The 26,024-nt window shown below is 46.8% G+C and overlaps 1 protein-coding gene across 21 annotated transcripts in view; it reads left to right on the top strand.

Moving 5' to 3' along the window:
• NFASC (neurofascin) overlaps positions 1 to 26,024 on the top strand; it is a 201,247-nt gene that overhangs the window by 123,576 nt on the left and 51,647 nt on the right. For 12 of the 21 annotated variants that reach the window (XR_012091204.1, XM_073011570.1, XM_007988770.3 and 9 more), the window contains 7 exons: positions 1 to 18; positions 1,461 to 1,566; positions 3,326 to 3,522; positions 3,968 to 4,090; positions 13,214 to 13,384; positions 23,863 to 23,974; positions 24,412 to 24,596. Coding sequence is in view for 20 of the 21 variants with exons in the window: in XM_073011570.1 (XP_072867671.1) it covers positions 1 to 18; positions 1,461 to 1,566; positions 3,326 to 3,522; positions 3,968 to 4,090; positions 13,214 to 13,384; positions 23,863 to 23,974; positions 24,412 to 24,596 (912 nt within the window). In the remaining variant the exon portion in view is untranslated. Of the gene's footprint in view, positions 19 to 1,460; positions 1,567 to 3,325; positions 3,523 to 3,967; positions 4,091 to 13,213; positions 13,385 to 17,720; positions 17,772 to 23,862; positions 23,975 to 24,411; positions 24,597 to 26,024 lie in introns of all 21 variants that reach the window. The other 9 variants (XM_007988786.3, XM_007988787.3, XM_007988785.3 and 6 more) reach the window with 3 other exon arrangements.

The raw sequence follows: 26,024 nt of genomic DNA, 5'->3' as shown, positions 1-26,024 counted from the left end.
CAAGCATTCAGAATGAGCGTAAGTGCCCTGCGTGGCTCTCTGTGCCTGTGCCTCTGGGAGGTGGGAGGGAGGAATGAAGCGTGAGGCAATACCTGGGGATTAGTGGCCTGCTGGGACTTCTGCTGGGGCCTCTTCACACCAGAGCCCTGTAGTGGGGTCTCTTACTGAGCAGGAAGGAAGGAGGCTTGCCTGCAGCACTCTCTTGCTGGGAAGAACAGAGGGGCATGTGGTAAGAAGAGGGTCATTGGATGGAAGCTCATGTGCACCACAGCTGTTTCCCCATCCTCCAGTGGCTGGCACAGGACCCCAGGGTAGACGGCTGGCACTTGGGACCTAGATGGGGAGGATCTGGGAAGTTCTTGGGGACTGAAGGCCCTCTCTGCCCTAGCCTCACCATAGTTTGGCCATTTGTTAAGCCTCCGGGGCTCAGAACCTCCATGACCCCTAAGTTCTGAAAATCTAGCTGCTTTTTCTTCCTTTATTCATTCAACAGACATTTATCAAAAACTATTGTGCGCTGTATGTCGTGCTAAGCATTGTAATGTAAGGATGAGTAAACTAAAAACCTGGCCTTCAGTTTCTCCTTAGGATGCTATGGAATTTTTTTTTTTTTTTAAACGGAGTCTTGCTCTGTTGCCCAGGCTGGAGTGCAGTTTCGCAATCTGGGCTCACTGCAGTCTCAGCCTCGTGGATTCAAGTGATTCTCCTGCCTCAGCCTCCCGAGTAGCTGGGGTTACAGGTGCTCACCACCATGCCCAGCTAATTTTTTTTTTTAGTACTTTTAGTAGAGATGGGGTTTTACCATGTTGGCCAGACTGGTCTTAAACTCCCGACCTCAGACAATCCACCCACCTCAGCCTCCCAAAGTGCTGGGATTACAGGTGTGAGCCACCGTGCCTGGCCTATGGGTTTTTGTTTGTTTGTTTGTTTGTTTGAGACAGAGTCTTGCTCTGTTGTCCAGGCTGGAGTACAGTGGCACAATCTCAGCTCACTGCCAGCTCCACCCCCTGGGTTCATACCATTCTCCTACCTCAGCCTCCCGAGTAGCTGGGACTACAGGCACACTCCACCACACCTGGCTAATTTTTTGTATTTTTTAGTAGAGACGGGGTTTCACTGTGTTAGCCAGGATGGTCTTGATCTCCTGATCTCGTGATCCACCCGCTTCGGCCTCCCAAAGTGCTGGGATTACAGGCGTGAGCCACCGTGCCCAGCTGCCTATGGGATCTTTTTAAAGGGATTCTTCTTCTGCTTAATATTTGACACCCACCTTCTTTCCTGTGGCACCATTTAAGGAGCTGGGTCTCTAGAATGGGGCCCTGTTCACCGCCCCCCCCGCACCCCACCCACTTGCCTGCTTGCATGTGTGGCTTCTGAAGCTCTTCATCTCAGCTGTTCCCCAAGCTGGACCCCAGGGAGGTCCCTGCAGCCCTGACCGTGCTCCCTGTGCACTGTTGCAGTGACGCAGCCACCGACCATCACCAAGCAGTCAGTGAAGGATCACATTGTGGACCCCCGTGATAACATCCTGATTGAGTGTGAAGCAAAAGGGAACCCTGCCCCCAGGTGAGTGGAGGGGAAAAAGAATGCATTGAAACCACCCGCTTGCTTCTGGGACTGATGATAACTAAGACAAATGAGGCAGCTAGAAAATTAGACTCATCCATTCCAAAAACTTTCCATTAGGCACCTACTAGGTGGAAGGCACAAGTGAGGTACCAGGAAATTTTACCTATAAGGAAACTGGAGACCAGAAAACAAGTGGCTTGAGTTCACACCAAAAGCCAGGACTGGATATTCAGTTTTCTGAGTTTCTGTTTAACATTCTTTCCTCCACTCTGCTCCACATTTAGCTTATAGGAAGTTCCTCTTCCAAGCCAACTCAAGTCTTTCATTCTGAGCTTACTTCTACCTGTTTATGTGCTCATTAAGACCAAATAAGATGACAACAGACATGAATTAAAAGCCTGTTGTGTGTGTCCGGGCTCTGGGTTAGGTTCTGTTACTCACATTGTCTTGTTCGACCACCTAACAGTGCTCTGGGGAAGGACAAATGCCCTTATGAAGAGGAGGGGAAACAGAGGTGCAGAGGTCCAAGGTTACCCAGCTTGAAAGGGGCAGAGCTCAGATTTAAACTCACGCTTCTGATCCCCCAAGGCCAGATTCATTTCTATTAAATGATAAGCATTGGAGACATGGCAGACGTTATTATCCGCCCCCATCCCCATCCTCAAAGTAGCATCCACAGACTGAGCCCTTCAGGAGCCTCATGCAAGATTCAGACCCAGATGTGACAGGACCCCGTCTAGGGTGTGTCTGTCAGCAGGAAACATGAGGCCAAGCAGAGGCTGCCAGGTATGCAGCAGCTTTATTCTGGCCCCCCTGGGTTCACACAAGACAGTCTGGAACCCAGAGCTGGGAGCCTGGGAACCAGCAGGGACTCCCTCACTGGCCATGTGAGTCACCCTGAAGGGTCAGTCAGGGTAGTGGTAACCTTGCTTGCTTCTGAGGTTTGGTTTTTTTCCCCCATGGTTCCTTTGCAGGGACAATGATCCTGTGGCACTGAGCAGCCCCTGCTGTTCCAGCTGCTCCTGCTTTCCCTGCTTCTTTTACAAGTTAGATCGTGGGCATCAGAGGATGTGAGGCCCTGGCTGCAGCTCCCAGGACGAGCAGAGGGGGCCATTCTAGTGCTCTTCAGCAGGGGCTCAGTTCTACTAGGCTGCCATTTCTTTAAAAGCTGCCACTCTTGGGCTACAGGGCGTGGTCACTGCTATGTAATCTATACTCACTGAGCAGGGCACAAATAACCTAAGCCATTTCACTTTGGCTTTAGAATGGATTGTAAAATTAAGGCGGTAGGAGGAGCAGGGCCAGCTCCCTGATGTGTTTAGGTTGGGTGGAGTATGAATTTAAGTTTGCCTTCCTAGTAGGAAGCTGGAAATGTCCTGGAGTGGAAGAAGCAGCAGACTCTAGATTCTAGAAATGAAAATCTCTCCTCGATGATGTGTTTAACATAACCCCCGAGTAGCTACTTGAGTATCTAACACTTAGAGCCACGAGTCCCAGTCTTAGCTGAGTAGAAATACTAACGCCAGGCCCCTGCCCTGGAGAGTCACCTGAGTGGGACCTGGGACTTTGCTTTTTATTGAGCTCTCCAGATGGTTCTTCTGCTCGGCCAGGCTGGTACCTGTTGGTATAGGGGTGCCACGATGGGGCTGCGAGAGGGAATTTTGGTACTGAGCCAGGAACTAGGGATCTGAGATCTGCCTGGACCCCAGAGCCCACCCCATTCGTCTTGGTTGCCCCTGCTCCCCACTCTCCACAGCTTCCACTGGACACGAAACAGCAGATTCTTCAACATTGCCAAGGACCCCCGGGTGTCCATGAGGAGGAGGTCTGGGACCCTGGTGATTGACTTCCGCAGTGGCGGGCGGCCAGAGGAATATGAGGGGGAATATCAGTGCTTCGCCCGCAACAAATTTGGCACAGCCCTGTCCAATAGGATCCGCCTGCAGGTGTCTAGTGAGTAGCATGGGGCAGGGCTGAAATGCCCTGCTCCTGGGTAAATGGAGAGTGGGGGATGTGGAAGGCCATTCCAGAAGGGCCGCACTTGCCCTTGGCCTGCAGATGCCTTGGTGTTCTCTATGCATCTTCCCCAGCTCAGAACGATTCCTTGGAAAGGAAGCTCCCAAAGCTTCCTTTTGAAGTTGTTGTCTGCAACAATTTCACTGGCCACTGTGGGCACAGGAGAGGGGAAAGGAGGGAAGCCTTTGAAGATGCCTCCCTTCTCCTGCCTCTCAAGGGCAGTCCCTCGAGTAGGCTTACGTGCCCTGTCCCTCTCTCTTGCTCCCTCCTTATCCAGGTGCCCTTTCTGTTTCTCCTCCTTGCATGCCTGCCTCTGACCCTGCTCCTTGCCCTGGACCCAGCCATCACCCTCACTTTGTCCTCTCTGTCCACTTCTCTCCAGAATCTCCTCTGTGGCCCAAGGAAAACCTAGACCCTGTCGTAGTCCAAGAGGGCGCTCCTTTGACGCTCCAGTGCAACCCCCCGCCTGGACTTCCATCCCCGGTCATCTTCTGGATGAGCAGCTGTGAGTCTTGGGGGCCTGGTGTGGTGTTTATATTTTAACCTTAGGGAATGGGGTGGGTGTGTTAAATGAGGAAGGGCTTACCCAAGCTAGAAGACCTTGATTTGTGAGAAGCAGATGCAATGTGGCAACCAGGCTGAGAACACAGGCTCTGCAGAGAGAGGCTGCTGGGGCTTGTTTTCTAGCCTGGCTGCTGTGTGATCTTGAGCAAATTGCTTACATCTCTGGGCCTCGGTTTCCTCTTCTGGGAAAAAACAGAGCTAATCATAGTGCTTATCTAATAGGATTATTATAAGAATAAATGAGTCAATATGTCCAAAGTGCTTAGAACAGGGCCAGACACACAGTATGCACTTGGTAATATGATATTGAAAATGAAGAGTAAGACAGAAGGGATTAGGGGAGAAGATGAGAAATGGTTTTTCCAATTGGCCAGTTGAAAGCGGTTGATACCAAACCACCTCTTTCAATTATTGGCCGGTCTGGATTTACTCTGATTCGCTCTTCTGGTAGGAGGAAGGGTGAATGGGGAATTGAAACCTTTCATAAAGGAGTGATGGGGAGATAGGGTATCTGGAGCAGGGACAGAGTAACATCTTTCAGTGATTGTTCTGGCTCAATTTTCGACTGAGGCTCATTCAACCTTTCCAGACCTCAGTTTCTTCCCATGTTTTCAATTTAAATAAAAGGAGAAGCATTAATCAAGGTAAATAGAAAGCTGTTATCTCTCTGTGTGTCTTTCTGGCTTCCTGTCCTCCCTCTTTCTGCCTACCTGTTTGCCCCCTCTCCCCCTCCTTCCATCCCTTCTTTCCCATCTATCCAGCCATCCATCAACCTATATCCCCACCTGCCTACCTGCCAGTCATCCATCCTTCTATCCATCCCTGAATTCTTAGCAGCCTACTTTGAAAAGAGGCTGCCCTGTTGATGAGGCAGCATTGTAATTTGTTTTGCAGGTTGACGATGGCTCTGTACTCAATCACTGTCTCTCTCCTCCCCCATCACAGTGCACATTTGTGGGGAAGGCTGCCTGGCCACAGGCTGCTGGCCTCATTTGTTAATTCACAGTTCAACCTCCCCTCTCTCATCTCTCCCACATCACATTCACCACCAAATGGTGTTTACTCTGCCTCCCAAGTAGATCTTAGACCCTTGTCTTCTTTCTGTCCTCACTGACATCCCCCCTGCCCCAGCCACCATCAGTTTTTTCCCTGGGTAATAAGAATTATCCACACAGGCCTCCCTGGTCTTTCTAAAAATGTGATAGTTAATTGATAGTTTCATTCATCTGCTTAAAGCCCTTCATTGGCTCCTCCATCACCTCAAAATAATGGTCCAGAATCCCTTTCCCTGGCACCCAGTCCCATTCCAGATCTGGCCCTCTGCCTCTGCAGCCCTTCTCCCACCTTATCGCCCTACATCACTGAGTGGACTGTGTACTCTTAGCCTTTAGCACACACTCTTCCAGCTCCTTAGAAACCTCAGCTCCTCTGTCTTTTCTGCTGGTATAAGATATGCAGCCTTTAAGGCCCAGCTTAGGACCCCCTAGAATGCACTGGGTTCGTTTCTGCAGTTCATCCCCTTCTAACTGGTGTGTTCTGCTCACCATGGTGCATTGCAATTGTTTATTTATCTGCTGCCCCTTCTACTAAACTGGAAGTTATTTGAGAGCGGTAACAGTCTTGCTCATCTTTCACCAGCACCTAGCACAGTGCCTGGCACATAGTAGGCCTACAGTAAATCAGGAATGGTTAGAAGAGCTGACCAGCCCATTGTGGGGAAGGTGGCTTCGTTAACCTTGTGCTTTAAGAAATGGTGACTTAAAAAACAATTGTGGGGATAGAAAGGAGAGAGCTGTGAGTAGTCAGCTTTAGGTATATTCTAACAAACCTAACAGCCTGGAAACCTGGTCTTTTGGGTTTACATCAGATATAGCACTTGAAAAAAAAAAAAAGAAAATATAGTCAACATTTTCAGCCATTCCAATGATATCATTAATCAGACATTTTCATATTTTAACACCTCTAAAATTGAAAGGCCTCTTAAAACTGATGACGTACATCGTTGATTAGTATATATCTTACAGTTATAATCAGTAGTGCTTTCTTTTTTTTTTTGTATGAACCTTTTTTTTATTATTACACTTTATGTTCTAGGGTACATGTGCACAACATGCAGGTTTGTTACATATGTATATATGTGCCATGTTGGTGTGCTGCACCCATTAACTCATCATTTACATTAGGTATATCTCCTAATGCTATCCCTCCCCACTCCCCCAACCCCACAATAGACCCCGGTGTGTGATATTCCCCTTCCTGTGTCCAGGTGTTCTCATTGTTCAATTCCCACCTATGAGTGAGAACATGCAGTGTTTGGTTTTCTGTTCTTGCGATAGTTGGCTGAGAATGATGGTTTCCAGCTGCATCCATGTCTCTACAAAGGACATGAACTCATCCTTTTTTATGGCTGCATAGTATTCTATGGTGTATATGTGCCACATTTTCTTAATCCAGTCTGTCATTGATGGACATTTGTGTTGGTTCCATGTCTTTGCTATTGTGAATAGTGCTGCAATAAACATACGTGTGCACGTGTCTTTATAGCAGCATGATTTATAATCCTTTGGAATGTAATGGAATGGCTGGGTCAAATGGTATTTCTAGTTCTAGATCCTTGAGGAATCGCCACACTCTCTTCCACAATGGTTGAATTAGTTTACAGTCCCACCAACAGTGTAAAAGTGTTCCTATTTCTCCACATCCTCTCCAGCACCTGTTGTTTCCTGACTTTTTAATGATCGCTATTCTAACTGGTGTGAGATGGTATCTCATTGTGGTTTTGGTTTGCATTTCTCTGATGGCTGGTGATGATGAGCATTTTTTCATGTGTCTGTTGGCTGCATAAATGTCTTCTTTTGCCGGGCGCGGTGGCTCAAGCCTGTAATCCCAGCACTTTGGGAGGCCGAGACGGGTGGATCACGAGGTCAGGAGATCGAGACCATCCTGGCTAACACGGTGAAACCCCGTCTCTACTAAAAAGTACAAAAAACTAGCCGGGCGAGGTGGCGGGTGCCTGTAGTCCCAGCTACTCCGGAGGCTGAGGCAGGAGAATGGCATGAACCCAGGAGGCGGAGCTTGCGGTGAGCAGAGATCCGGCCACTGCACTCCAGCCTGGGTGACAGAGCCAGACTCCGTCTCAAAAAAAAAAAAAAAAAAAAATTGTCTTCTTTTGAAAAGTGTCTCTTCATATCCTTCGCCCACTTTTTGATGGGATTGTTTGTTTTTTTCTTGTAAATTTGTTTGAGTTCTTTGTAGGTTCTGGATATTAGCCCTTTGTCAGATGAGTAGATTGCAGAAATGTTCTCCCATTCTGTAGGTTGCCTGTTCACTCTGATGGTAGTTTCTTTTGCTGTGCAGAAGCTCTTTAGTTTAATTAGATCCTGTTTGTCAAATTTGACTTTTGTTGCCATTGCTTTTGGTGTTTTAGACATCAAGTCCTTGCCCATGCCTACGTCCTGAATGGTATTGCCTAGGTTTTCTTCTAGGGTTTTTATGGTTTTAGGTCTAACATTTAAGTCTCTAATTCACCTTGAATTAATTTTTGTATAAGGTGTAAGGAAGGGATCCAGTTTCAGCTTTCTAATTATGGCTAGACAATTTTCCCAGCACCATTTATTAAATAGGGAATCCTTTCCCCATTTCTTGTTTTTGTCAGGTTTGTCAAAGATCAGATGGTTGTAGATGTGTGGTATTATTTCTGAGGGCTCTGTTCTGTTCCGTTGGTCTGTATCTCTGTTTTGGTACCAGTACCATGCTGTTTTGGTTACCATAGCCTTGTAGTATAGTTTGAAGTCAGGTAGCATGATGCCTACAGCTTTGTTCTTTTGGCTTGGGATTGTCTTGGCAATGTGGGCTCTTTTTTGGTTCCATATGAACTTTAAAGTAGTTTTTTTTCCAATTCTGTGAAGAAAGTCATTGGTATCTTAGTGGGGATGGCATTGAATCTATAAATTACCTTGGGCAGCATGGCCATTTTCATGATATTGATTCTTCCTATCCATGAGCATGGAATATTCTTCCATTTGTTTGTGTCCTCTTTTATTTCATTGAGCAGTGCTTTGTAGTTTTCCTTGAAGAGGTCCTTCACATCCCTTGTAAGTTGGATTCCTAGGTATTTTATTCTCTTTGAAGCAATTGTAAATGGGAGTTCATTCATGAATTGGCTCTCTGTTTATCTGTTATTGGTGTATAAGAATGCTTGTGATTTTTGCACTTGATTTTGTATCCTGAGACTTTGCTGAAGTTGCTTATCAGCTTAAGGAGATTTTTGGGCTGAGATGATGGGGTTTTCTAAATATACAATCATGTCATCTGCAAACAGGGACAATCTGTCTTCCTCTTTTCCTAATTGAATACCCTTTATTTCTTTCTCTTGCCTGATTGCCCTAGCCAGAACTTCCAACACTACGTTGAACAGGAATGGTGAGAGAGGGCATCCCTGTCTTGTGCCAGTTTTCAAGGGGAATGCTTCCAGTTTTTGTCTGTTCAGTATGATATTGGCTGTGGGTTTGTCATAAATAGCTCTTATTATTTTGAGATACGTTCCATCAATACCGAATTTATTCAGAGTTTTTAGCATGAAGGGCTGTTGAATTTTGTCAAAGGCCTTTTCTGCATCTATTGAGATAATCACATGGTTTTTGTCTTTTGTTCTGTTTATATGCTGGATTACATTTATTGATTTGCATATGTTGAACCAGCCTTGCATCCCAGGGATGAGGCCCACTTGATCACGGTGGATAAGCTTTTTGATGTGCTGCTGGATTCGGTTTGCCAGTATTTTATTGAGGATTTTTGTATCGATGTTCATCAGGGATATTTGTCTAAAGTTCTCTTTTTTTGTTATGTCTCTGCCAGGCTTTGGTATCGGGATGATGTTGGCTCATAAAATGAGTTAGGAAGGATTCCTTCTTTTTCCACTGATTGGAATAGTTTCAGAAGAAATGGTACCAGCTCCTCCTTGTACCTCTGGTAGAATTCGGCTGTGAATCCGTCTGGTCCTGAACTTTTTTTGGTTGGTAGGCTATTAATTATTGCCTCAATTTCAGAGCCTGTTATTGGTCTATTCAAGGATTCAACTTCTTCCTGGTTTAGTCTTGGGAGAGTGTATGTGTCCAGGAATTTATCCATTTCTTCTAGGTTTTCTAGTTTATTTGCATAGAGGTGTTTATAGTAGTCTCTGATGGTAGTTTGTATTTCTGTGGGGTCAGTGGTGATATCCCCTTTATCATTTTTTATTGCGTCTATTTGATTCCTTTTCCTTTTCTTCTTTATCAGTCTTGCTAACGGTCTATCAATTTTGTTGATTTTTTCAAAAAACCAGCTACTGGATTCACTGATTTTTTTGAAGGGTTTTTTGTGTCTCTATCTCCTTCAGTTCTGCTCTGAACTTAGTTATTTCTTGCCTTCTGCTAGCTTTTGAATGCGTTTGCTCTTGCTTCTCTAGTTCTTTTAATTGTGATGTTAGGGTGTCAATTTTAGATCTTTCCTGCTTTCTCTTGTGGGCATTTGGTGCTATAAATTTCTCTCTACACATTGCTTTAAATGTGTCCCAGAGATTCTAGTATGTTGTATCTTTGTTCTCATTGGTTTCAAATAACATCTTTATTTCTGCCTTCATTTCATTATGTACCCAGTAGTCATTCAGGAGCAGGTTGTTCTGTTTCCATGTAGTTGAGTGGTTTTGATTGAGTTTCTTAATCCTGAGTTCTAGTTTGATTGCTCTGTGGTCTGAGAGACAGTTTGTTATAATTTCTGTTCTTTTACCTTTGCTGAGGAGTGCTTTACTTCCAACTATGTGGTCAGTTTTGGAATAAGTGCAATGTGGTGCTGAGAAGAATGTTGATTTGGGGTGGAGAGTTCTGTAGCTGTCTATTAAGTCTGCTTGGTGCAGAGTTGAGTTCAATTCCTGGATATCCTTGTTAACTTTCTGTCTGTTGATCTGTCTAATGTTGACAGTGGGGTGTTAAAGTCTCCCATTATTATTGTGTGGGAGTCTAAGTCTCTTTGTAAGTCTCTAAGGACTTACCTTATGAATCTGGGTGCTCCTGTATTGGGTGCATATATATTTAGGATAGTTAGCTCTTCTTGTTGAATTGATCCCTTTACCGTTATGTAATGGCCTTCTTTGTCTCTTTTGATCTTTGTTGGTTTAAAGTCTGTTTTATCAGAGGCTAGGATCACAACCCCTGCCTTTTTTTGTTTTCCATTTGCTTGGTAGATCTTCCTCCAACCCTTTATTTTGGACCTATGTATGTCTCTGCATGTGAGATGGGTCTCCTGAATACAGCACACTAATGGGTCTTGACTCTTTATCCAATTTGCCAGTCTGTGTCTTTTAATTGGAGCATTTAGCCCGTTTACATTTAAGGTTAATATTGTTATGTGTGAACTTGATCCTGTCATTATGATGTTAACTGGTTATTTTGCTTGTTAGTTGGTGCAGTTTCTTCCTAACATTGATGGGCTTTACGTTTTGGCATGTTTTTGCAATGGCTGGTACTGGTTGTTCCTTTCCCTGTTTAGTGCTTCCTTCAGGAGCTCTTGTAAGGCAGGCCTGGTGGTGACAAAATCTCTCAGCATTTGCTTGTCTGTAAAGGATTTTATTTCTCCTTCACTTATGAAGCTTAGTTTGGCTGGATATGAAATTCTGGGTTGAAAATTCTTTTCTTTAAGAATGTTGAATATTGACCCCCACTCTCTTCTGGCTTGCAGAATTTCTGCCGAGAGATCCACTGTTAGTCTGATGGGCTTCCCTTTGTGGGTAACCCGACCTTTCTCTCTGGCTGCCCTTAACATTTTTTCCTTCATTTGAACTTTGGTGAATCTGACAATTATGTGTCTTGAAGTTGCTCTTCTCGAGGAGTATCTTTGTGGTGTTCTCTGTATTTCCTGAATTTGAATGTTGGCCTGCCTTGCTAGGTTGGGGAAGTTCTCCTGACTAATATCCTACAGAGTGTTTTCCAACTTGGTTCCATTCTCCCCATCACTTTCAGGTACACCAATCAGATGTAGATTTGGTCTTTTCACATAGTCCCATATTTCTTGGAGGCTTTGTTCATTTCTTTTTACTCTTTTTTCTCTAAACTTCTCTTCTCACTTCATTTCATTCATTTGATCTTCAATCATTGATACCCTTTCTTCCAGTTGATTGAATCGGTTACTGAAGCTTGTGCATTTGTCACGTAGTTCTCGTGTCATGGTTTTCATCTCTATCAGGTCATTTAAGGACTTCTCTACATTGGTTATTCTAGTTAGCCATTCGTCAAATCTTTTTTCAAGGTTTTTAGTTTCTTTGCGCTGGGTTTGTACTTCCTCCTTTAACTCAGAGAAGTTTGATCGTCTGAAGCCTTCTTCTCTCAACTCGTCAAAGTCATTTTCCATCCAGCTTTGTTCCGTTGCTGGCGAGGAGCTGCATTCCTTTGGATGGGGAGAGGTGCTCTGATTTTTAGAATTTTCAGCTTTTCTGCACTGCTTTTTCCCCATCTTTGTGGTTTTATCTACCTTTGGTCTTTGATGATGGTGACGTAGAGATGGGGTTTTGGTGTGGATTTCCTTTCTGTTTGTTAGTTTTCCTTCTAACAGTCAGGACCCTCAGCTGCAGATCTGTTGGAGTTTGCTTGAGGTCCACTCCAGACCCTGTTTGCCTGGGTATCAGCAGTGGAGGCTGCAGAAGAGTGAATATTGCTGAACAGCAAATGTTGCTGTCTGATCATTCCTCTGGAAGCTTCGTCTCAGAAGTGTACCCAGCCGTGTGAGGTGTGAGGTGTCAGTCTGCCCCTAGTGGGGGATGTCTCCCAGTTAGGCTACTTGTGGGTCAGGGACCCACTTGAGCAGGCAGTCTGTCCATTCTCAGATCTCTAACTCCATGCTGGGAGAACCACTGCTCTCTTCAAAGCTGTCAGACAGGGACATTCACATCTGCAGAGGTTTCTGCTTCCTTTTGTTTGGCTATGCCCTGTCCCCAGAGGTGGAGTCTACAGAGGCAGGCTTCCACCCAGTTCGAGCTTCCCGGCCACTTTGTTTACCTGCTTAAGCATCAGCAATGGTGGGCACCCCTCCCCCAGCCTCACTGCTGCCTTGCAGTTAGATCTCAGACTACTGTCCTAGCAATGAGAGAGGCTCTGTGGGCATGGGACCCTCCGAGTCAGGTGTGGGATATATAATCTCCTGGTGTGCCGTTTGCTAAGACCCTTGGTAAAGCACAGTATTAGGGTGGGAGTGACCCAATTTTCCAGGTGTTGTGTGTCACAGTTTCCCTTGGCTAGGAAAGGGAATTCCCTTCCCCCTTGCGCTTCCCGGGTGAGGCGATGCCTCGCCCTGCTTCAGCTCTCGCTCGTTGGGCTGCACCCTCTGTCCGACACACCCCCGTGAGATGAACCCGGTACCTCAGTTGGAAATGCAGAAATCACCCATCTTCTGTGTCACTCACACTGGGAGCTGGAGGCTGGAGCTGTTCCTATTCAGCCATCTTGGTGCCACAGTAGTGCTTTCTTCTTAGGGATAAAAAACAAAGGTATACATTACAATTGATGATTACATTTTTACTAAATACAGCAAGGCCAAGTTCAATTTCATTTAATTCAGCAGACAGTTGAGTGCCTCCTATATGCCGAGTCCTAAGACAGGTGCTGGGGCATAAGATGAACAGATCATGGTCCCTGGCCTCAAAGTGCTCTCACTGCTAGCTTAAGAATTTGAGCCTTGGGGAACACCTGAAGGCTTGTGTTCCTTCTGCTGGCCCCACAGCCAGTGAGATCTTTTGTGGCGTGAATAGGAGAGAGAAAAGTGTGGCCACAGAGCATGGACATGGTGGGCAGACAGGTCTACGTCTAAACTCCTGCTCTCCTCTCTGCCTTTGAAATGCTGAACGTATTACATCCTCTGCTTTCTGATCTGTAAAATGGGAATAAGCCATACTTCAGAGTTGAGAGGACTAGACCCAGTGATGTCAAGCTCCTGGTCGCCACCTGACCCTCTGTAAAGTGTTCTGTCGCCAGGACTGCGGTGGTGATGATTACTGTTATTACTACTAACCTGCTGCTGTACCTCTGTTTTCTTATAGCCATGGAGCCCATCACCCAAGACAAACGTGTCTCTCAGGGCCATAATGGAGACCTGTACTTCTCCAACGTGATGCTGCAGGACATGCAGACCGACTACAGCTGCAACGCCCGCTTCCACTTCACCCACACCATCCAACAGAAGAACCCTTTCACCCTCAAGGTCCTCACCAGTAAGTGCAGGCCCCTGCCCAGGGGCTGGGGGCCAGGGAAAGAAGCCCACTGACCCCACCCAGCCCTAGGTACCTGAGTCTAGGGGAAGACTTGTCCTTGAGGCTGACTTAGAAATCCTTCCAGCTCATGGTGCCTGAGCCACTTCAGCTGCTCTTAAATGATCTCTCTTGATTGTGAAACCTTGAGTTAAACTTGGTCCTACTCTAAGTCAATTCTTCTTAAATTCTGGTAGGAATCAGAATCACCTTAGAACTTGGCAGCGTACCCAGAACCAGACTATTGCACCTCAACAGCCCTGAGCCTCTTTATTCTTTATGAGCCCTCCAGGTAGTTCAAGTGCACCCCAGAGTCTGAGAACCACTGCTTCCAGTGGTCATCTAGAACCCCTCTCCGAACCCAGCTTGATTATTTCTTTTATTTCTTCTCATTGCTTGGGTATCTTTATTTCTACAAGAAACCCATAGCAGAAAATATGAAAATTAGTGGAGACACCAAAATAAATTGTATTTGATTCTGTAATACGTATATGCTGAACCATATGGAATTGCTATGTTTGTAAGTTGCAGGCTTATGTTTTCGTTTTATTTGTTTTCATTTATATTCCCTGATTCTGTTTGACTGGTACAAAGGCAAATCAGCATTTCCTGACCCATTATAGCGTTGGTGGCTCTCCCTTGAGGAGAGAGAGAAGCTTAGTCAAAAATGTTCTTCTTGGCAAGGACAAAGCAGCCTAGAGCTTTTGCTGCAAAGTCTCAGCCCACTCAGGACGTTGGAAGTTCTCTATGTTGCTGTACACCATGGATTTGTAACACGTCTTCCATAAAGGAGCCCCCCAAAGAATAGACCTTAGTCTAGCTGATGCTGTGGGTGTTGTTTTTGATGCTCTGGACAGTGAGGATGGTTGGGGAGGCCAGTAGAGATCACCATGTGGGTGCTGGCAGTTTGCAAAGGTCAGAGAAAATAGGCTGACCCTGGCTTCCTGGAGCCCCTGCAGAGGTGGTGGACAATGGCTCCCCGGGTGGATGTGGGTCAGGAGAGGTTCAGGCGACATCACTTCTCATTCTGGACAGGTAGGGGGTGTGACCATTAGCATTCTGTTTCTTCCTCCCCGTCCCTGCTGATGATGGAGGCAGGTGGTCCTGAGAGCTGACACAGCCCCATGCTCCATTTTCACCATGGCACAGAGGTGGATCCAAAAGGAAGCAGCTTCCTTTTTTCTTCCCCTTCTCATGGTTTTTTTCTTTCTTTCTCTCTTTCTTTCTTTCTTTCTTTCTTTCTTTCTTTCTTTCTTTCTTTCACCTTTTCATTTTCTTCCTTTTTCTTTTTCACTTCCTTCTTTATTTCTCCTCCCTCTTTCTTGTTCTTTCTTCTTTTCCCTCTCTCTGTTCTGTCTTGGAACTCCATTCTGCCTCCCTCTAATCACCGCCTCCTGCCTCTGCAGTGTCCCCACGCACTGATCTGCGTTGGTGCTGGGCTGCCAAAGGTGGTAGCCAGCAGGGTTGCCTAACACCTGCAGCAAGCCCCTCGCGTTACTGGCAGGGTGACCTGGCTTCACTCTGCTTGCTCCCTTGTCCCTGGCTTTCTCATTCCTGACCCAAGCCCAGGGAGACCCCTTAGAGGAGAAAGTTGGTTTGTCTGCAGTGTCTCCTCGGTCCTGCCAACTGGCTGGGCTGGGGAGGACAGTGTGGTCTGCCCAGGACCTCAGAGTGGCCTCAGCAGTCAGGACAGGACTAACAGCATTGGCAAGGGGAGGCGCAGGGATGTCAAGAACAAGATAAGATGCTCGCTGAGCTGAGACTGGACAGCCATCAGCATCACCGCCAGGGCCCCTCTCTCCCTACCCGGATGATGCTGGAAGTCAGCCTGCTGCTTTTGGAACTGAGTCAGTTGACCTTCTGCCATCCTGGGCAGGCTCTGTCACTCTGTCTCAATCACTGTCACTCAGAGTAGAGCAGTGGCCAAGAGATTGAGGTGGTGAAGAGTCTTCCTCTGTAGAATTAACTAACTTCCTCTGCAGTTAGAGATTTAAACAACATGTTGAAGTTGGACTTTCCAGAAACACTCTTTTCTCTACCAGAAAAAGTAAGGGATGTTTGTTAATGCTTCATTTCTGGGTCCTCTATTCCACTGAAAACTCTTTCCTCTGAATGGCGAGAAACCCCCTAGATGATTGGAACAGAGCCCCATCAGCTTCCTGGAGTTCTCCCAGGGGCAGCTCTGGCTAGGAGCAAGTTCTGGGCATCTGAGCCAGCCCAGAATTGGGCACAGTTGCTTAAAATAGCACAGTGGTGCTCTCTCTACTTTCCTGTCTGGAGAGGACACAGGCTTTCTCTTGTACCTTCAGAACCAGGTCTGGGGTTGGAGGCAAAGCAGTCAGGCGGGGGCCGCTTCAAAGGCCCTATTCTCACCAGGCGCTCCTGTCACAGTTTGCCCATTTGGGAAGAAATAAATCTCATCGTGTCCCATTTTTATTACCTGCATTGAAGGAGGTTGACAATGGTATGTAATGCAAAATACTGGGTAATCTGAAATCATTTTTAAAACCTGGGATGCAGTCAAAGATAAGCAGTGGAGTTGGGCTACAAAGCTGGGCCCATCCCACTTTGCCCATGCTGTAACAGGTGCTGGGTGCCTCCTGATGCAGTAAGAGGCAACTCTGGTAAGCGAGGAGGGTCCTCCCTGAGGCAGACACCAGAGCACACTCCTTCTTCCCCCTGATGTCTAAATGACCTTCTTGGAGCAGTCAAATAAGTTTCCCTGAATTTCTCACATGTGCTCCAGAATTCACAAACCATGAGGTCAGTTCTGGGCGTGGGCTACTTCTCTGGAGAGAGAGAGGTTGCATTTCACCTGGTGACATGGGAGCATGAAGGAAGGGCTGTGTCATCTGTGTTTGCCACCGTCCACCCCCAGGAGAGGAACAGAGTTGCCTCCCGAGACCAGCTGCAGCCCCGACCTGCCCTTGGGCCAGCCCATCTCTTCATTGCATTGTGGATTAGTTCCTGCCTTTAGCTCCAGATGGATCCAAGCAGACTTCCCAAACAGGCTGGGTCTTTATAACAAACCCCATCTTAAGAGAGAGTTTTGAATAATGAAAATCTTCCTACCAGGTGGTAAGCAGATTTGGGATGCAATGCAATGCCAGTCCCAGAAGAGGACTCTCATACCTCTTGCAACTAGTTGTAATGGGATTGGATCTGTCGTCAAATATGCAAATGTTTTGGCAGAGCCCCTGTTGTCCCTCAGGCAGTTGGATCATGTTCTGAGCTCCTCAGGGCCATCTGCTTGGCTTCCAGTCAGCTGCACCCCACCCCCTTTTAGTACTGTCACAGTTTGGACCCAGTCGCTGGGAGGGACCGGAGGTAGAGAGGGAAAAGCTCCTTTAGGCCACTGGCGTGATGATGCGTCCTCCTCTGAAATGTCTTTCTCACTAAGGAGTAAATGCCACAAGTTTGAATTACCTAACATTGGAACTGAAGCCACTGATCTTGCTCCATAAGGAATGTCTTCAATCCTGCATAGTCTAGAGAGCTTCGAACCTCCAGAATGTTCAGCAGGACTTTCCTAGTCTGAAGTGTAGAACTCACAGCTTGCACTTTCTCCTGTCCCAAGCTCCATTTCTAAATTCTAAAGCCTGAACCTCAGGGATGCTCTCCCCACCTCACTGAACCACTCCCGGCATCCTCTTACAAGGAGGGCTTTCTGCCAACAGAGACATCTCCAAGATCATAGTGGTACCCACCTGGTCAGACTCCAGTGACACATGTTGCTGGGTGTGGCCAGGGCCCCTTGACCCCACTCTTTTGGTCAATGACCTCCTCCCATTTACCGCCAACCCCCTGCAGCTTAGCTTCTGCCCAGGCAGGACTTTGCTCTTCCCTGGAGCTCACTAACACTCCTTTCTCTTTAGCTGCTCCAAGAGCTGGCCTGACCCAGAGTCCTGGGAACTGAGGATTTTGATAAGAAGGAGTTGTTCAAAAGACGGCTACAGGACACCACTAATCCTTCTCTCATTTGTTTGAAAATATAGCAGGACCAAATAATTAAAGTTCAAACCTAATTTCTTTAATTTTAAAAAAAAAAACATTATTTTATTATTGCCTTCTTTTGCAGGATTTAACCTTTTTTTTTCTCCTTTTGTGGGCTGTTTTGTGTTGCTTGTTCTTCACTGAGCGTGTTGCCTTTCCAAATATGCCGTGTCTTTCCTTTGCAAAAGACCACTGCTGCCCTCCTCGGTTGTTTTTGTGGCTTTGCATTTGTTTTTTCTCTCCCCGTTTATGCCTCTGTGACTTCTCCGTGGCCTCCTGTTTGCTCACCCTCTTTTGTTTATTACAGACCACCCTTATAATGACTCGTCCTTAAGAAACCACCCTGACATGTACAGTGGTGAGTCGCAGCGGTAACCTTGGGATTAACCTTGCCTGTGCTAACCCCAGTTTGCCTAACTTGACTGATACCACGTCATTAACTCCTGCTGGGTGGCAGCTGGCCCAGCCAGGGTGCCAAGATGACACCTCCAGAAGGCTGCCTGCCAGGAGGCAGTGTGGGGGTTTGAGGTGGCCCACCTGGTGGTGTGGTCTCCTCTAACAGGCATGCCTGAAGTTGCTGAATTCTCAACAAGTTGTTCAAACCAGGGTAGGACTTCAAAAAAATTTCTTGAAAAGCAGAAACTTTTACTGAAAAGTAGAAGCTTAGGAATCAGGGATGGACGGATGGAGAATATCTTAGAATAGGCGAGTTCCATAGTGAAGAGGAAACAGGAAGTCTGGTTCCTATTGGTAGTTGAAAGAACACAGAAAGCTTGTTAGTATGTTCAGTTAACTCTTATGTGTCTAGATAGGAATTGCCTCCTTTGTAATCTCACCTTAGTTACCGGGAGTACCATTTCACAGCAAGGTCCCATGTCTCTTTAAAATCCATCTGGGCAATAGGAGTAAGAGCCCAGCTCTGAGTTCCCTTTCAAGATGAGTATAAATGAGGTGAAACCATCCACTGTACCCTCTCACCTGGGCCTCTCCCCTCCTCTGGTAGTGTATGCAAATCTAGTGCCCACCAGTCCACACTTGCGAGATGTGGAACAATTACAGTGAGGCATGGTTCTAACTCATCACACAGCTGGTTGCTCAGTCTGATTAATAAGGTAATTGGCTGTTTCCACACCTGAGTTACCCCTCACCATGGCTCAAATATGTGTTATTTTCCCTGAGCAGCCAGAGGCACCATCATTTGCTGGCTCTGGTGAGGCAGCTGGCCCCCATCATTAGTTATGCCTCAGAAGCTGAGGCTGCAGGTCTCCAAGGGACATCACTGTGGGCTGAAACAGATAGGAAGTGTCTGCACTGCGATGTGCTCATATAAAGGATGATGAGTGACTGGAGTAGGGGATAGGATGAGGGAGCGGGAGTCAGAGAGAGAGGCAAAGGCTCTAACTTGGCACCAAGCAGCTAGAACCACACTGAGATCCTGCCAAAGAGATTTACTACCCAAGGAATCAGGGGACCTTTGTTGGATTCTAAGCATTGTTTGTTTTCAAGATAATGGGGCCATCCACTATTGTGTTAAGAGCCCCAGAGCCCTGGTATGGAATGGGCCTTGTTCTGAATTGGATTCCAGGTAATCTGTTATAGGAAGTATTCTGTAAGCCAGAGTGTATCAGAGCCAGAAGGTCCCTTAGAGACCATCTGGTCTAAGTTCCTCACTTTATGTAAGATAAGTCATGCAGGCAACATACGCATAGAGTTGTTTCATCAACGGAATAAGTTCGAGTGATTCTGGTCACTTAAACCAGTTTGTGACCGTTGATCAAACTATTCTTGCACGAGAATGAGTGGAAGTTATGAGACCCATCCAGGACTAGGAAACAAGCAAAGCTTACAAGAGTTTATGTGGAGATTGACCCCTTGTCCTCAATCCAGGGTAGGATGGAGTTGACCCAAGTATGAAGCTGCTGGAAAGGATATAAAGTCAAAGGGAGACATATTTTGAACACAAGGCAGCTAGGCTGATGCTTCTAGCAAGATATCAAAGGGAAAAAGAAGGAAGGAGGATGACTTCTTTCTGGAGTGCAGGCATCTGGACAGAGAGTCTTGATGAAAAGTGCCCAGTGCATCTGTTTGGCTCTGAAATATGGCATGTCCCTTTTGTAGCAGGAGGGCTACCCCATACTTCTATTTTGTTTTAGTGATTTCTAGAGTGGATTGGTATCCTCTGAACGTTGCCAGGTACCCCCTGACCTGCTGAGTGGCAGAAGAATCTGGTCTGAGATTGTAACTTACCACTTAGGGTTCACCCAGGTGAGGAGATTAAGGAGGTGGTTAAGAGTGTGTGCTCTGAGGTAGACTACCTTGAATTAAATCCAAGGTCTGGGACATACCATTGAGTGATGCTGGGTAAGTCATTTAGTCTCAGAACTTTAATGTTCTCATCTGCCAAATGGATGTATTACCTGTATCATAGGATTGTTGTGAAGATTAAACAGGATAATGTGCTTATGGTTCCTAGTATGTGTTGGGCACATTCTCGATACTTAACAAATGTTACCCATTATTGGTTTTAAAGGGAATGGTTTAGTGTTGACTGTATCCTGGATAGTTCTTCTATGTTTCTGAAATTAAGAAGGACACAGAGAACTTAAAGAGAAGCCAAGGGGGAGAAAAGCAGGCGCAATTATAGGAAGAAAGTACCATAGAGGGAGAAATTGTAGGGCAGACCAGAGAGACAAAAGCTGTTCAGATCCTCAGCTGTGCCGAGAACTGCATAAGAAGAAAAGTTCCAACTACTGCATATGGGATTTGGGTTAGACTTACAGGAGAAATTTCCTGGCACTGAAAGGTATCAAATATTACTAGACAAAGAGTTTTTCCTATCTTCTGGGGTTGTTTGGTCAGCCATTCCTAGAGTGAGAGAGGTAGATGAGATGCCAAGAATCTGGCCCCATGAGTCTCTGGTTCTCAATTCTGAGAATCAAAAGCAGCAAAGTGGTCTGGATGTAGGATCCAGATGCTCCTAAAAGCTGTTTTTGGCAGAGGTCCTCAGATACGTCTGATTCATTGAACTGTCTTGTCCTGTTAACACATAGCACTTGACAGAGGGGGGCAACTAAGATTGTCAGCAGTCTTGGATGTTGCCTCCAAAGAGATGATCAAGAGGCATTTTTCACTGGACCTTTAAGGCCAACATGGTCAAGGCATTGTCATCTGTTGTCTGCTCGCTGACCATATTCCCCCAGAAACCCATGAGCCCACTCTGAGCCACAGCTTACGAGAGCAGGAGAGGACTGGCTGTCCCTGGGCAAGAAGTCAAATGGGCCTGTGAGGGAAGCTCTTCCTGAATCCACACAGATATGAGCTTTAGCATATGAACTCTGAGTTTGATCAGGCATTAAGTCAGACCCCACTCTGAAGATCAGGGCAAATAACTAATACTCTCCAGGGACCCCTGCCTCCATGATGAAAGAGGGTGTCCCATGATAAGATGAGATAGTCATCTGCCACCATTTAGAGTTTCATCTAGCAATCACTGTTGTCTTAGAGTTTTCCTGTCTCTACTTCTACAGGGAAGGAAATTAGGCACCCTCTTTGAGAACAGTGGCTCTCAGAGCCACCAGCTATATTATCCTTCCTAAATTTTCATATGAGTTCCTCCTGCTGCAATTGACTGCATTTCTTCATAACCTTTCCTTTAGGGCCATCCATCTCATTCCTTAATGATATCGTGTCCCCCAAATCTTCTTCAAGTTTCCATGCCTTTAAGAATCCAACTGAGGTGCCTTCAGAGCTGCTGAATTCCCTCCTCAGCTTCTTTTTCTCCACCTTGGGCCTGAGTTTTTTAATAGCCACTGAGGAGAGATGGGATCTTAGCTGAGATAGTGAGAATAGTAAAACATAGTGGAAGAGTTTCACCAGAGCACCTCACCAAGACAAAAATATCTTTCTCCTTTACCTCTTTTGCCCTTGGGTTTTCTTTGGTTTGAATAAGAAAGATATTCCTGAAGCTGACTGTCAGAAGTAGGAACAAGTGGGATGCCCATCTTTAGACAGAGAGGCAATGTAGAGTGGGTGGAAAGCACAAGTTTTTGGTGCTAAATGGCACGTAATCAAAAACATAACTAGCTTGTAACCTTGGGCAAGTCTGTTGACTTCACTGAGCCTCAGTTGCCTCTGCTGAAAATGGGGATACAACCCTCCAGGTTTGCTGTGAGGATTAAGCATAAATGGTGGTGTGGTTGGAGCTGTCAGCACAGTGCATGGTCCCTGGCAAACATTCACTGAATGGTGGCCCTGATTATGACCTCTGACTTTTAGGATGCTCTTCCCTTTTTTTGAACTTTGGCTTTTTTCCAGTAGCTTCTCCTTCTTTAGGATAATTCTATTGTTGCTAGCCCACATCCTACAAACGCAACATTACTATAACCTTTTTATAGTGACAGTTACAGCATGTCAAGGCACCCACAGCGGGACTCTGTGCTAAATTTTCCTCCTTCCCATCATTATTGCTTTGCTGGGTTGTGTGTGCTTGTGGTGTCACATGTTATGGTGTAAATTAAATGTCCATAGGGTCACAGATTGGTTTCTGCAGATTGCATCCCGGTGTGGAAGGAGTATGACGACTGAGCTGGGATCTCTTCCACATAATCCCAGGGTTCCCAGCTCTCGACGGATTCACCAACCTGACAACAGAGCCTTCTGCCCTAGAATCTCCTTTCCTCATAGTGCCCCTGTGTCTTGGTTGTTTTGGTGATTCCGTGACGGTGGGCGGGAGGAAGCTGTTGGTGTCAGGCTTCCTTGGTGCTGAGAATTGGATGCTACAAGAGTTATAGATATAGATGATAACCAATTAACCACATAATGGATTAACCCCTTCAGTAGTCACTATTGTAATGTGTGTGCTGGTGGGACAGATGAGGCATCTACAGAAAGAGAAATAATATGGGTTAAATTGCTGCCTTATTTTTTGTTCTCTTCTTCCCCTTCAATCCATTCACCTCATAACCTTTGTTGAGCATTTGCTGTATACCGTGTATTGTACCATCAGCCTAGTTACCCTCTGCACATGTTTCATCCTTTCTTCTTTTGACAAAAAGATAAAATAGAAGCAAACTCTATGAATTGCACTGCACTGGTACCAAGGGAGAGAGTTGAGTGCCCCAGAACAGGAGCCCTACTGGTGCAGCCAGGCCCCAGCAAACCCAGCAAGCTCCTTTAGGAAGCACCAGTTACGTGGGGATAAAGTGCCCCCGCACTCTGTCCTCACTCTACCAGCACCGATTCACCTGTTAAACCCTGGATAACTGTCTTCATCTTCATCCCAGGCATCTCTGAGGCCTCCCAGCTCCTGGCAGCCCTGCCTTCCCTCTACCTCTCCCTTGTCCAGCTGAGTCTAAGACTCCATTAAACCCATGGGTGGACTCAGCTTCTATTCTTGTTTTTAGCCATTCTTGTGTATGATCGTACACCTTGGCCAGGGGGTACTTCCTCCAGTTTCCCTTTTGCCTTGGGGTTTCCGGATGGAAAATCCTTATTCTTTTCCCTTCCATCTTACCCATTCCCCTAGAGCTATACGAAGAGCTCTGGGGGAAGAGGTGAGGCTCGGGGAAGGTGGGATTCACTCTGTCATGGGTGGATCCATGCTGGCACAACCTTTCTACAGAGAAACAACCATCCTGAAAATGCCAATCTCTGCGAGCCACCTGGCCTTCAAGACCAGTATGAATCTCATTGATTTCAGACCCATGACTGTTCCGGCCTAGTTGAATTATAGATCACCTCCTCCAACTTGGCAGCCACTTTTCTCTCACCCACTCCCCGAGCAACTCACATGTAATTACTATTCCCCTCCCCAGCCGTCTTCCCAAGTCATTAGCGAGGAGGCAGAATGGTCTTGGCCCCAGAGTGATTTCCTGTCATCTCTGCTCATTAATTCTCTACATGTCTTTGCTAAGCCATTAATAACTCCCCCTGCATTTCTGATTGTTTGTGCAGGCTTTGTGACTCCATCCCAGCACCTTGTTTTCAGGGTCCCAAAGAGCAGGTTGTCCGTCCTGTGGCCCCAGTACATGCCTTCTCTGCTTCCAGATCCCTGCCTGGGGAGAAGGACCGCTGCTGAGATGGCCTGCTCTGGGGACCACACAGTGGCCTCTGGGATCCCAATACAAGCTGCTCGGGAGTAGATCTCGCACTGCTCAGACAGCCCCTCCCCATCTCAGGGAAGGGGAGATTCCCTGAACCTGAGGGAAGCTGGGCTCCTCCAGGCAGATCCTTTCAGAACCTAGAGCTCCTCTCACTCATGCTGGTGGGGCTGAGGAGCCCTGAGCTTCCTAACACACCTCACTTAATGAGGCCCAAGTCCTTGGGGTGGTTTCAGCTGGGAGGATCTGGCAGGGGCGGTGATGCTATTTCTTTCTAGCCTGACAGCATTGGCCTAGCGGGGTCTGCCTTCTGGAAGGAGGCTCACAGGAGTTTGTTCTCTCCTGTTTCAGCCCGAGGAGTTGCAGAAAGAACACCCAGCTTCATGTACCCCCAGGGTACTGCAAGCAGCCAGATGGTGCTTCGTGGCATGGACCTCCTGCTGGAATGCATCGCCTCCGGGGTGTATGTGCAGTTTGCAGCCCCTCTTCTAGCCACCCTCCAGGAGGATGGGGTTGGGAGCTTGTTCATGCTCTTGTTAATGCCACATTTAGTGCATACCAGTAGCACAGCAGAAAGAGAAGCAAACAGGCCCTAATGAGCAGGGTGTTGCAAACCATAGTCATCTCCATCCCATTCTGCCCATCTCTGTTTTGGATAATGAGGAAAGGTGATTAGGCATCCCGTATATGCGTTAGAATCTCGCGGGACGTTAGCTAAACCTTCAGGTTCTCTGTGGCTGAGCATCCTCCTCTGTACAGGAAAGATCAGCTCTTAGAGGACATGCATCCCCTGGGCCCAAGTATACTTTTAGGCCACCTGGGTGTCCCCAGCTCTATAGAAGAGGAGAAGGGCCATGTTTAGTGATAACTTCTTTGTTTCCTGCTTGGCGCTTCTCCTAGCCCAACACCAGACATCGCATGGTACAAGAAAGGTGGGGACCTCCCATCTGACAAGGCCAAGTTTGAGAACTTTAATAAGGCCCTGCGTATCACCAATGTCTCCGAGGAAGACTCTGGGGAATATTTCTGCCTGGCCTCCAACAAGATGGGCAGCATCCGGCACACGATCTCGGTGAGAGTAAAGGGTACGTTGTGTGTATTTCTCATTATGATTATTTTGCCAACCCTGAACACCATGCCCACCCTTCCCTCTGAGGGTGGTTGGGGACGGAGTGAGTGGGGGAGACTTCCAGCCCACTGGCCAGTGGCTATGGCGATCTGCTATGGATGGTGTCACTCACTGGACGTGAGAGGGTGTGTGCATGCCCGTGCATGGGGCAGAGGGTATTAAGGGAAGGAGATCCACCCTGACCGTCACCCAACTCTCCTTGGTGCCAACGCTCCCTCAGCAGGTGAATTTCCTCCCACGGCCCATTTGAATCATTCCCAGAGCCTTCTTTTTTCCTTTCGTTTTGCATTCCCGTTCGTGATGTGTCGCGTGAGCCCGTGCTGTCTGTGTACCTATGCATGATGCTGTGCTGCTTTTTAAAACTGGGGAGTGCTTATGACCAAAATTATTTTTTAAAATCCCTTCCTAACCCCCAAAGCAAAGAGGGCCCACCTGAGTGATTGCAGGCACCAGAGCGCATGTCGTCATGGGTCCCAGCCATGTGTGGCAGGCTGCACTGGTCACTGTTTGGCCTGAGGCTGCACGGATGGTTGAGATGATGATGTCCGAGACCAGAGTACAGGAACTTTCTTAGCACATGGTCGATTGATCTTGTGACCTTGGTTTCAGCACCATTCACAAATTAGGGAGTTCTTAGACTTTAGGGGGTGGGGGTTGGGTATCAAGATCTTTGAGAATCTGATCTGAAAGCCTCACTTCTCAGAAAAACCCACATTTCCACATATTCACAAAATTGTCCAATCAACTGAATGAGGTGGCCAGCTAAGAACTGCTCTAGCCAGGTGCAATGCCTCACATCTGTAATCCCAGCACTTTGGGAGGCCGAGGCGAGCAGATTACGAGATCAGGAGATCAAGACCATCCTGGCCAACATGGTGAAACCCCATCTCTACTAAAATTACAAAAATTAGCTGGGCATGGTAGGGCGTGCCTGTAATCCCAGCTACTCAGAAGACTGAGGCAGGGGAATTGCTTGAACCTGGGAGGCGAAGGTTGCAGTGAGCCGAGATCACGCCCCTGCACTCCAGCCTGGGAGACAGAGTGAGACTCCATCTCAAAAAAAAAAAAAACAAAAAACAAAAAAAGAAACTACTCTAACCAAAGTTCCGTGCCTAAAGGAATGAATATAAGCCTTTTCCTAAAGGGTCTGATCTTGCAAAACACAGATCCAGAGGGACCAGCACGGTGCCCGCTTTACCACCTTCCCTGGCAGTGGAGCCATTGGATGCACACCGCAGACACTAGTGACCTCGAAAAGCATTTGCACCCAGGCCTCCTGTGAGGATTCTGATTTAGTAGGTCTGAGACAGGTCCTAGCATCCCTTTTTTTAAAAAAGCTCTTCAGGGGATTCTAATGAGCAGCCCCAGTTTAGAACTATTGTTC

The sequence above is a fragment of the Chlorocebus sabaeus genome, chromosome 25 (genome assembly GCF_047675955.1).
Source record: "Chlorocebus sabaeus isolate Y175 chromosome 25, mChlSab1.0.hap1, whole genome shotgun sequence".
Classification (NCBI taxonomy): Eukaryota; Metazoa; Chordata; class Mammalia; order Primates; family Cercopithecidae; genus Chlorocebus; species Chlorocebus sabaeus.
Note: the sequence above shows the minus strand (reverse complement) of the source record. Positions and strands in the feature narration are given on the sequence as shown.